The sequence below is a fragment of the Notothenia coriiceps genome, unplaced genomic scaffold (assembly GCF_000735185.1).
Source record: "Notothenia coriiceps isolate Sejong01 unplaced genomic scaffold, NC01 NC01_scaffold00009970, whole genome shotgun sequence".
In the NCBI taxonomy this organism is placed as follows: domain Eukaryota; kingdom Metazoa; phylum Chordata; class Actinopteri; order Perciformes; family Nototheniidae; genus Notothenia; species Notothenia coriiceps.
In genome coordinates this window covers 179,542-191,591 of record NW_011342671.1, presented here as the reverse complement: position 1 = coordinate 191,591, position 12,050 = coordinate 179,542, and the positions used below count along the sequence as shown (strand labels likewise).

The window sequence follows — 12,050 nt, the reverse complement described above, 5'->3', positions numbered from 1 at the left end:
GGGGGTACGAACCAACATGAACCCCAATTTACGACGAAAAACAACTTGCACTTAATATCGCAAAATATGTCAATAAGGCTAAGTGTCCCATCTTCTAGATTTGGACTAGATATCAGTAATCCATTATTACTGGATTTTGTTATTACTACCTAATTATGTATGTGCTACGATATCAGCGACTAACGACATTTACGGACACCACAACAAAGGTTAAAGTTTTGTCGTAGTGGACACAAAAGAAAATAAGAAAAGATCTTTTGTAAAAACATGACACTGCGGACCCGAATACCCGTTTTTTTTTTAGTTTAAACGATTAGACCATAAAGATATCAAGTAATATTATCAGGGAAAGTGTAATCACGCAATATGTCCAAGCTAGACGATGTACACAATACGGAATATAGCACATATTACGTATAACAGCGATCTAACTAGATAATGCTTTGTAAAACACTTTTACACGCACTAAAATTCTGCGTTTTTTTTTGCATAACGCTTCTTTGCCACACAAAGAAGACAGTTGGGTGTACACGACTGCTCGGTCCTACGAAATCGTCGGGAATTCGAGAATGGGGCTTAAGAAGTATGTAAAAAAATCCAACTACCATTAGCCTTTTTTACATAAAGGGTAGAGACGGTAAACACCACAAAAATGTCAGCTCCCGAGCAACAACTAAGATGTCTGTAAAAAAAAAGTTAAAAGTATTTGTGGCCGCAGAAGAAGAAGATCTTCCTGCTCATGTTGGTGTGGTGGGTAATGAACAGGTGGATATTCTGGCCAAACAAACACTCAAGTATGGACATAGAAATTCCACTCAGTAAAGCGGAGGTTAAAACATTCATACAGAAATATGCACAAACAACATGGCAAGATCATTGGGACCTTAGTGATACAGGAAGAAATCTTTATAAAATTCAAAGGTATGTGGGGGATGGAAGGAAGGTGGGGTTTAAAAGAAGGGAGGAAAATGTCATTTCTCAGATGAGAATAGGTCATACAGGTCTCAATCATACATTAAGTATAATAGGAACGCATCCAACCGGAAAGTGTATACACTGTAGCCAGCCAGAAACTGTTGAGCATGTTTTACTGCTTTGCAGGAAATATAGTACTCAGAGAAATGTGCTTTTCCAGACACTGAAGAAAGCAAAATTCCATGACTTGTCGCTATCAGGAGTCAGGACTGTTAGGGAAAACATCAGGCAATATATATTGTGAGATTATTACATTTCTAAGATAAATTGTTACATTTAAAAATAATCTAGAGTTTTGGTTCTTTGTTTTGTTTCTTTTGTTTCTTGTTTTCTGCTTAGTCTCTTGTCCACACTCCAGTCCAGTTGGTGGCGGTAATGCACCTACAAGTTGGTTTGTCAACCGCCAATAAACACAAAAGAAGAAGAAGAAGATCAAACTACCGTAAAGTAGCAGCAGAAGAAGAAGAAGAAGCGGCTTTGTGACTTAAGCTAGCGATATCGCCTCGACCAGTATCTGTCCGGCGCTGAGAGGCAGTAAAAATAGATACAATCCCCGTTGAAGGTGAGTGAATAGTCGCTGTTTTGTTAGTAATACAACGACATACAAATGGAAATCCTGACTCCGTGCAGTTGGCTGTGTAACTGCAAGGCTAGCCGCTAACCTGTATGCTAACGACAGCTAACACTAAATAGCTCGCTAACCGCTAACTTAGCTACGTGTAGCTACATCGTCACAACATATGTTAACCATTAACAAACAAAAGTATGGAAATGCATACGTGCATGTGAATCTGATATTAAAAAACACAACAACAGAGAACACAGCTCGCTAAATATTATTATTTGTTCACACACAACCCGATGCCGTAGCGCGTGGCACGCCATTTGCTGCGCGAGCGATGTTGTACAGGTACTCATGCCTATCGTTGGAAACAGTACAACTAGTACTTGCAGTAAGGAGGTCAAAATGGACGGTTCAACGATTTTAATAACCAGATATCCAGAAATAAAGTTACAGTTTGCATTACTTTGCAGAATAATCATTCATTTCCTGCAGAAAGTTCCAACCCCGCCTCTCTCATACCAACTGTTTAAATAATATCACAAGTGGTCAACTTACTGATAACGGCATTGGATAATGAGAAAGTATATCAGTTCTGTGTTGATACACTTGCATATTATTTAATTACCTGAGGTCTTTCAAAGAGAGCAAATGGATAGATGAATAGATTGATATACAATTTAGGTAATACATTTGGAATTAATGTTTTAACAATAAACGTTGAATGCAAAGAAAAATTGCATTGTTTAGAGTTATATTATGAATACAAACTAACGACAAAACAAGTTATAGATTTTTTTTCTTTTTTCCCTTCCTCAGACGGTTCCTGTTTTGAATTGTGTCGACACAGAATCCAGGGCATCGTTGAAGTTAATGTATGTAAAGGGCTGCTTCCTAAAAAGCATTATTTAAAATTCCTCCAACCATACATTAAAGGTGGGGTAGGTACTTTTGGAGAAACCAGCTCGAGTGCGCTAGAATTTGAATATACACAGCCGGAATAAAACTGCCACTTCCTTACAGAGCCCCTCCTCCAACACACACGAACGCGCACATGACCAATGAGGGCACGAGATAAGTTTGTGCACAGATGGAAGGCTGACAGGCAGGTAGGCCATCCAGTATTGGGCTTCCAAAGATAACATTTTTTTATGATTTTTTTTTTGTCAAAGCACTTAAGATATTCATTGCTATCGGCATTCCATGGAATATAACAAAGTGTCTCGGTATCTCGAGCCGGTTTCTCAAACTTATCTACCCCACCTTTTAAATGAACACTAAATGCTTTCATGTATCATTTTGAAATCTGTGTTTTGCTGAAATCCTGTTACATTGGGCCATGTTGGCTGTGTAAAGACTTCATCTTACCTTGAAAACTTTTTTAATCATTGGTTTCTTCAACCTATAGAAGAAAAAAAAATGTTTTGACATTGACAAGTTGATCATAAACCCATGATTTTAATTTTATTTCCTCAATGCAATTTTCCTCGAGATATTTTCAACATTTGGAGCAAAGAGAATGATTTAAACAAATGGTGCGTTGCTATTTGTGGGGAGTCTGTATTGCGAATTAGTGAAACCATACAGACATTAACTGAAACCAGCTCCACTGCTAAACAATTTAAAGGACAGACAACGTTGAGATACGCAATGGGACCCTAAACTTAAATCGTGAAACATTTAAAAATGTCACAATATAACGTTGCCTTGACTCTCCATGGGTATCTGTGCCATTTTCTTGCACTTTCTCTTTTTAACTGCAATTAAACGTTGCGTTAGGGTTTGCGGCTTGGTGTTGCCTTCTGTGAAATGTGTTTTCAGCATTGAGTTCAAACCGTTTTCGGCTTATTTTATCATTAAATGGAATCAGATGCTATCTGGTTTAGCTTGCGGACGCATTCTACGATAAAAAAAAAAAAGTTTCTTTACTTCAACAAAAGATGTTGCCAATATATACGATGAAAAAGTCTCCACTGGATTGCCACAATATACCGCCTACCCCTGGGACAAATGTCTTGTATCATGAAAATAATTTCTGGCTTGATTGGCTTTGTTTCTCAACACATTGCCTTGCATCTTAAGCTGTATAAAGCCAGACAACATCTTTCCCATCCCTCCATGAGGTATCATTTGGAAGGATGTCCATTGCATCTCCGAATTTGCGTCATGGATTTACATTTGCGCTTTATATAAACCGCATTAATCGTACTCTGATATTCCACCAAGTCAATTGCTCTAATGCATTACGGTTCAGTGCAGTGTTAAATCTTCTGTCAAAAATGATTTGCGTTTTTTAATCAGCTTGTTTCAATTTAGGTATTTTCAACAGTTGAACATTTATTTGCCACTGCATTTACGTTGTCTGAACTTTGTGATTTTGGTCTGCCACTTTTTGCTCTGCTAAAACTTTTCATCCCTCCAAGGAATTTGATCTTTTCTCTTAATTCACTGACATCTTTCAGGATTGTGGACGACAATTTAAAGAAGCTTATTATTGAACCATCAAACCCTTTCAAGCATTTGGCACGCACGAAGAAACCAGCAAACCCTTTTGGATTGAGCCATGTCTCGCAGAAGAAGCCGCAGCGCATCCCCAGGAAGTTTTTCGCGCTCCTGCAGCAGTAATGACCCTAGAGATTTGGAGAGACGGATTTTTGTTGGGAATTTGCCGACCTCCGACATGGAAAAGAAGGATTTGGAAGAACTGTTCAGCACATATGGGAAAGTAATCGGTTAGTAAAACACAATACAATCAATAGGTTTAATTCATGATAATAATTTTAATCAAATCTATTAACATTACGCATCATGAGTCGTGTTTTTCATGATAGGCAAACCTGTGAAATTCATAATGATATCCCTACTGCTACTATTTTTTCAATTAGATTAATGGATAGTTATGTTTTTCAAAATGATCTTAAGACTGTACAACTTAAAATGTTCCTCTTCCAGGCGTGTCCATGTTTCGCGGGTTCGGATTTGTACAATTTGAACGGGTTGAGGAAGCCGAAGCTGCAAAGGCGGCTCAAAAGGGTCGACTGTATAAAGGTTATAAAATAGGTAAGCCTTTACTGCAGTGGGTGTGATTTTCTGCCAAAGAGAATAGGTGTAAGGCAAACAAACACATTTATTGGAAGGTTGTTGTTTTTTTCTTCTGTTCTGACTGTTAAAATCTTGATTGGGCATTATATTTTCAGTGAACTTCCCTTGCCAGCAAAGAAGTAGCACATTTTCTGTTTTAACAATTACAAATAGTTAATTTATATGTATTTTAATAAGCTGCATGCCCGGTGATCAAACTAGTGCCTGATAACCCACATCTGACAGAGTTTAGGTTGTTTCATTTGACTTACAACTCAACAAAAATGAAGATTCAGCCTAGCTGATTTTTCTACCTCTTTTTTATTTGTAGACATGTTATATTATTGAATTACAAAGCAAATAAACAAGTGCATTATTACATTCTGGCAAAGCCTTGATCTTTGACAAATCTCTTGTGAATTTTCTTCAACATTTAAAGGTCTCGCTTATGTTCATGTGTTTTCTGAAGGTAACATTTCAAGTAGAAAATCAAATGTACTAAGGCTGTACCAAGTCTTTGTTAAAGTCAATGTTTTCGAGGTTGTCCAACCCATTCTCGTTAACACAATACTTAGAAGAAATGTATTCAAATTTAGCACAAACGTCCACTTGGACTGAAGGATTAACTGGTTTTGATTATTGGTGGACAATAGTCACCTTGAGCCGTATAAACACATTTTTGGCCAACACTGAAGAATTCATATGCCAATTGTGGACAACAGGACTAGTCCAATTTCAAAATTGACACTCATGGGTCTTAATGAACTCTCAGGCTTTACAACGCTTTGGAGCAATTGGAAATGTGTTGATTAAACGAGTCAGAAACAATCAAACTCTGGAATAAAATTCTACAAATATTTGATTATTTATAATAAAGAAATAAACTGTGAAAGAATTCCAGCTTTAAACAGAAAAAGTAGCCATGCAAAAAGAGAAAGCAGCGCTTTATTTGAATCTTTTAGAATAGGAAATTCAACGTAATTAAGCGTCAAACTATTCTGTACAGCCCCTGTAATTTCCGCATTTAAGATTGGCTAGTGTTAATCGTTCTTTTGAACAGTACTTGAAGTAGTTTAATGATCACTTCATTTCTTGTTCATCCTACAATTCAATTTGACGGATTTGGCAACTTCATTTGCTGCATTTTGTCGCGTTCAGTTTGGACTTTCCAACTTGGATGTTGGAGCTCATTTTTATTTGGATCGTGGAAGTAGTGACGCGGCCACTCCGTCCTGCGTAAAAACAGAAGCTGATAAACATGTCACTGTTATGTTCAACGTTTGGATTGATTTATTTTCAGATGTAAATATGGCAGTGGAGCGACGGCAACCTAAACCTCAATCCCAGCAGAGCCCTCCACGAAGGTAAAGTAACGCGAAATGGGTGTGAAGATCTACCATCACCTTAAAAAAAAAACAACAACAAAGGCGTTAAACGTGTTCCTCAACTGTCGTTTACCACCAGTTTTATCATCTGAATGTAATTTCAAAAAAGTGTCGGTCTCAAAGATTCAACGCTTTTCAACATTTGTGTTCTTTGAGGGGGTTAGTAGTGTTTTTCATCTTAGACCTAAAATATACAACTTTCAAGATGATAGTTTCACCCTGCCCCGGACCTTTGACACAGGTCCATGTTTGCCTGTGACACATCCAGAATAGATTCAGCAATTAAAACATTAAAATGTATGTAAGGGAGATTATATTGTAGGAATGTGCATTTACACCATTTACACCCATAAGATCACAGTCCAGGGCAAGTGATGTGTTTTAATGGTTATTTATTAGGATGCGGATGCATTGTGAATACGTTTTACTTTTGACATGCCATATAGCTATATCTCAAGCTAAATGAGTAAATGTTCATATTGTGACACAACTAAATGTTGGAAGAAGGGGGAAAAAAATAGAGGATTTTGCTTAATTTAGAGCAAATAATTGTGGAAGAGCATAGTAAATACTGTTCCAACCCTAAATAGAACGGAAGACTAGGCATCATGTACCTTTTTCTTAACATGAAAAGTTCAAACTGCACTTACCATGCCCACTTGGATACACCTAGGTCCTTTCATGCTTGTAGAAACTGTAACAAAGCCTCAGCTGTCATTTTCTACTGTTTGCTTCCAAAAAGAGTTTAGACCGGATTGTTCCACGCAATCGAGAATAAAGCTGAGATTAATTACTTGTACTTTCTAAAGACATTTCAAGCACATGCTTTTTCATTCACATTTCTTACACAGTATTTGCAGCATGGGAATGTGTTTCACTGGAGAGCAAAACACAAACCATCTCAAGCAAATTGTGCTAAAGCGCAAAATAATTTGCCTTGTTGTTAAACCACTTTCAAAGCTGGACTTATGGTCAATGAAACTCAAGCGGTCGTCGTCTCGGTTTTGTTGCGTGCAAGGATCGATGGACATTTTCAAAAATCATTGTTGAAAGGACATTTATCGGACCCACCTCCTGGATTGAATTTGTTAGTTCCGTTTGCGATGAAACAATACCAACTATAGGCTTTTCTGCACCAGTCGTGGGCAGAAGTAACCCATTGCAGTATTTCATAGGCAACCCAAACTCGAACCGGCCTTTTACTAATTGCAAACTTTTCTCTCAGGGCCCCGTACAGCAGCTACGGAGACGGCAAAGAGCCCCGGCCTCGGTCACGCTCACCTGTTTATGCGCGTGAGCCTCGGGAAAGTCGTGACGGACGAGATGCTCGGGACAGCCGAGAAGGACGAGATGCTCGGGATAGCCGTGAAGTGAGGGACCCAGGAAGGGAACCAGGAAGGGAACCAGGAAGGGAACCAGGAAGGGAACCAGGAAGAGAACCAGGAAGAGAACCAGGAAGAGAACCAGGAAGGGAACCAGGAAGGGGCCACTCTCGTGACCATGATTACCGGTACCGTACCTCAGAGAGCAGAGACAAGGACCCTCGTGATCCTGCGTACAGGTGACTACTGACACTGAGCCCATTCATTTGAAATCCACCTTTTGCATCTTTGTCTGACCTTGAAATGTCCCCATGCAGCAGGGAAGAATATGACCGACTCTACCGCAGTGGCAGCGGTGCAGAAGAGTTTTACCGGAGGAAGGAAGAACCCTTCAGGGAGCCGTTCAGAGATCCCTGGAACGGGCGCCGTGAGTCAGAGGGTGTGTACGACGGTGTACTTTCCAAATATTATTGATTAATTACTGTTTGTGGTTATGGGCAGGGCTGCACATAACTGGTGCGCAGGTGCACCTTCGCCAAAAAAAGAGCACCGGGTCATTTGAAACAAGGCGCATTTGCGTACCAACATTGAGAGAAAGAAGAGAGAAAAGAGAGGAGAGAGAGAGATATTTGCGAGTTGCATATGAACTCTGGGCCGGCCCGAAGCACTGGCGTTATAGATGTTTGCCTAGGGCGCCAGATCTGGGGAGATCTTGCCTAGGGCGCCAGATCTGGGAGAAGATGTTTCTACAATAATGTGGAGGGAGAGTCCTCTCCAGTCAGACTGAGAGGCTGATAACTACAGCTCAGTGAGGTAAAGGAGTGTTTAGATAGTTCACTTTAGTCTAAGTTCAAACGGTTTGGTCACAATTTATGTAAACACATATTTTTAAAGGCACTCCTTTATAATTATTGGGATAAACAGGTTTGAAATCATTCCAATGTATACTATAGGACCGTAACCAAAAATATCCTTTAAAACTGGAGAGATAAAAAAATGCATAAATAAATGTTAACTATAAGATATGAATGAACAACACAAATTAAATAAGTTACATTCATTTTTTATTGGCTATGGTAAGTTATTGGTTATGTTCACATACTTATTTGATTACATCCACTTGTCTAAGATGACAACAGAGACTTTCGACCCAAAACCAGCTGTTGACTTGTGGATGCAAGCAGCTAATCGCAGACTCAACCAGAGAGAAAGTAGTAGGCCTACATCATCAGCTACCATGTCTGACAGAGAGGAAGACAGTGAGGAGAACAGTCAGGAGGGTAGTGATGACAGCTTGTAGGATTACTGGTCGTGCTAATGTTGTCTTGTGTTCACCTCTGCACGTGTGTTCAGTGCCGTGTGTCTTGCAAATAAAGTCAAGTCCGCCTCAAAAGTTACGGTTTATTTCATTTTAAGGATTAGCACCAAGCAACATCTCCAGGTGCTCCTTTGAGAACCATGGCAAAAAAGTGATGTGCCCCCCCCCCGGTTATGGGTATCATTTTGAATGGAGTTTTCTTAGTAGCTCAGTAGTCGAGATGTGAGGATGCAGCTTCATTACCAAACAGACAAACCTACAACAATCAGATTTTAAATACTTTTCAGCTTTCTGTCCATTTCATAGTAAACATTTTTTGAACAACTGCAGTATTAAAACAAGGCTTTATTAGCATGTTTTTGAAGTCCTTCTATAATTGTTATTCAACCTTCTGAAAAATGTTCTGACTCTACAGCTGCAGCGGTAGATGATCGTGCGAGACCAGAAGAGCGTCGGCGTAATGAATTGTATCGACAGTACTACGAAGAACTCCAGCGACGATACGACACAGACCGCCCGGTCGACTGCTCCGTGATTGTCGTCAACAAGGCGCAAAAGTATGTCCACCCTCCGCTCTTTACAAGAAATCATAGATCAGAAACGTCTCTAGATTAGATAAGATTGGACTCAACTTTATTGTCTTTGCAGAGTACAAGCACTAGGACAATGAAATAAACGGAATAAGCATCTAACCAGAAGTGCAGTGTTATTCGTAGCATAATATAAATATCTCTGTTCGACCAGTACATGGCATGTTTTTATTTCATATCGTTCCTGTGTGTGTTTCTTTGTGTGTTTTTGCTTGAAAATCTATTGTCGGGAGTATGCGGAGACGGTCGGGAGGAAAATCCGTGATGTGGGCATGGTGGTGGATCTGATCTTCCTCAACACGGAAGTGTCGCTAACACAAGCCCTGGAGGATGTCGGCCGAGCTCGCACTCCCTTTGCCATCATCATTACCCAGCAGCACCAGGTGCACCGCTCCTGCACTGTCAACATCCTGTTCGGCACACCGCAAGGTAACGCAAGCCCACAGTATCCACCTCTTTGGAACTGAACACTTCTCCCTCTTTACATTTGTTTTCAGTAACTTGTCATGTTCTTATAGTATTTCCTTTTGGCAAAAAAAAAGAAGAAAATATATATATATATATTTTTAATAATAGTTCTGCTTATTTTAAAACGTAATGTCTCTTACTCTTTATGTATGCATTATGATACACAACATTCCGCGTATGTGTAAACCTACTTGGCAATAAACCTGATTCTGCTGGTTGGTCACCAAAGCGTGCATCTTCTGTTTTTACATGCTAACATTCCTCTTTCTTTAAATCGTATTATTTCCGTAGAGCATCGAAACATGCCAATGCAGGACGCCATGATGCTGGTTTCCCACAATTATGACACCTACAAAGTTGAAAACCGCGAAAAAGAACGCGAGGAGATTGCCAGAAAGGCTGCCAAGATGGCGGACGATGTGTTACTCAGGGAGCCGGACAGAGAGGGCCATCCCGTCTCTGTGCTCACCTCCATCACACTGCTGTCTGAGAACAGGTATGTTAATATTATATTAATATTTTAAGACCAGAGAAGGTAACATTAATGTAACTCTCTGATACCTTTTATTTTCAATTTCCATGTTTTGCATGCATTGTTTCTTAAAAAGCTCCCACACTTTGAATAACTGTATTTCTCTGTGTGGTAGATTTGTCACCCCAGAGGAATTGGACAGTCTCATCGCCTACCTGAACGACAAAAGAGGACGGCTGCTGCGAAGCACGGCAGACCCTCTTGCAGGTAAGACAAAATCATTTTCGCCGGACAAGAAACTTGGTGGCTGTAATCATTAATCCTGTCCTTGCTGGCTCCAGGATTCGTACGGTCATTGAAAACCTGGAAAAGTCATGGAAATTCAAAATGCAAATTCAAGGCCCTGGAAAAGTTATGGAAAACAATATTTTTCCCAAAGTTTTGGAAAAGTCATGGAAATGTAACTAAAGTTGCGTCAAATATAATTTACATTTCATCTAATCGCCGAAATAATCTGCGGTCGCAAGCTGTTATGTGCCATCATGACTAGGGTTGCAAAGGGGCGGAAAGTTTCCATGGGAGGTTAAGCTGGGGAATTTTGGAAATATTCGATGCAAAATTAAACACAAAAACATGACATTTCAACAGATTTTTTTTTAAAACATTTAAAAAAAAAAAGAAGTAGAACAGAACAAGGTTTAATTATTTTATTGAACAATTATTTGTTTCATTGAAGAACGAAAACAGGAATGTTGCTCCAATAAACTCGGAGAGTCCTCTCTCGAGAGAAGGTGGAAACCAACATCTTTTGAGAAATTTAAGCAAATCGTATCGATCGATTGGTCTAAGATTATTTGTTGTCTAGCGGTGACACGAATGGTTGATTTCTGGTGTCGGAGCGTTTGTGACGCCACACATGCCGAGGAAATACCCATGCGTTATAAACTTCTCGACCTCGTCGCAAGGCTACGAGAGGCAAGAGGAAAAGTCTGCTCTGTAATGGTGCACTTCTGTGATGCCGAGCACAACACAAGGTACTTGGACAGGAACCGGTCCTTTTTGTCCGTAAGCGAACAAAATTAATAAAACGCTAGATCTAAAGAAGAGAAAAACTTCACTCTTCAACAGGCAGTCAGCTGCACTGATTGCCTGCCTGAACTGACTAGGATTAGATATATTTTCGTAAATAAAATTAAACACATCGTTAGTCCAAAATATTTAAAACCGTCGTGACAACTCGTAAAACTTTACATAAAAGTACGAAGACACGTTTCGAATCAGAAAGATAGAAATATCGGTCTCCACATTTCATTGGTTCAAGTATTTGAGTTCATGATATGAACCCATTTTACAACTCTATGAACTGAAATAAATTCATAAAGTTACAAAACGATGAAACAATAAATGAGGAGATGTCAAGTCTCCATTTACCATAAATTATGGAAATCAAATGAAGTGTCTACACCTACTTACTACACTTTAGATTAGTTCACAATTTAGTCTGAAATCAAGGTGGACCCTCATTTAGGTGTTCGATGGGACGTCTATATGTTTCAGTAAGGTTTGATCGACGTGGAAATGGTCGAAACTCTTATGAAATTACTAGTTAGTAATTTTTGTATAGTATAGATAATAAGACTTTTACCTGGTTAGACGTGTTGCTGATGAAGATGACAGCGATGAAATTGAAATAAAACTACCTTTATTTTTTAGGTAGTTTTACCTAAACCTTCCTTCTAAAACGTACAAATTACCTGAAAAACCTCCCTCTTCCCGAGAAACAGTAAATTGTAAAACTTACCCTGAAACACCCCTAGAAACCTACCCCCCACGTAAAAACAAGTAAAAAATTACTCACCCCAACCCCACCTACTCAT

General features: G+C 39.3%; 1 protein-coding gene across 1 annotated transcript in view; it reads left to right on the top strand.

Annotated features, from left to right (window-relative positions):
* Nucleotides 1-1,411: 1,411 nt before the first annotated feature.
* ncoa5 (nuclear receptor coactivator 5) overlaps nt 1,412-12,050 on the top strand; it is a 15,734-nt gene continuing 5,095 nt past the window's right edge. Inside the window, exons 1-11 of the mRNA XM_010771412.1 lie at nt 1,412-1,537; nt 2,357-2,412; nt 4,000-4,269; nt 4,490-4,597; nt 5,919-5,982; nt 7,229-7,564; nt 7,643-7,764; nt 9,059-9,200; nt 9,460-9,662; nt 9,993-10,197; nt 10,349-10,440. Coding sequence (XP_010769714.1) covers nt 4,101-4,269; nt 4,490-4,597; nt 5,919-5,982; nt 7,229-7,564; nt 7,643-7,764; nt 9,059-9,200; nt 9,460-9,662; nt 9,993-10,197; nt 10,349-10,440 — 1,441 coding nt within the window. The 5' untranslated portion in view covers nt 1,412-1,537; nt 2,357-2,412; nt 4,000-4,100. The remainder of the gene's footprint in view (nt 1,538-2,356; nt 2,413-3,999; nt 4,270-4,489; nt 4,598-5,918; nt 5,983-7,228; nt 7,565-7,642; nt 7,765-9,058; nt 9,201-9,459; nt 9,663-9,992; nt 10,198-10,348; nt 10,441-12,050) is intronic.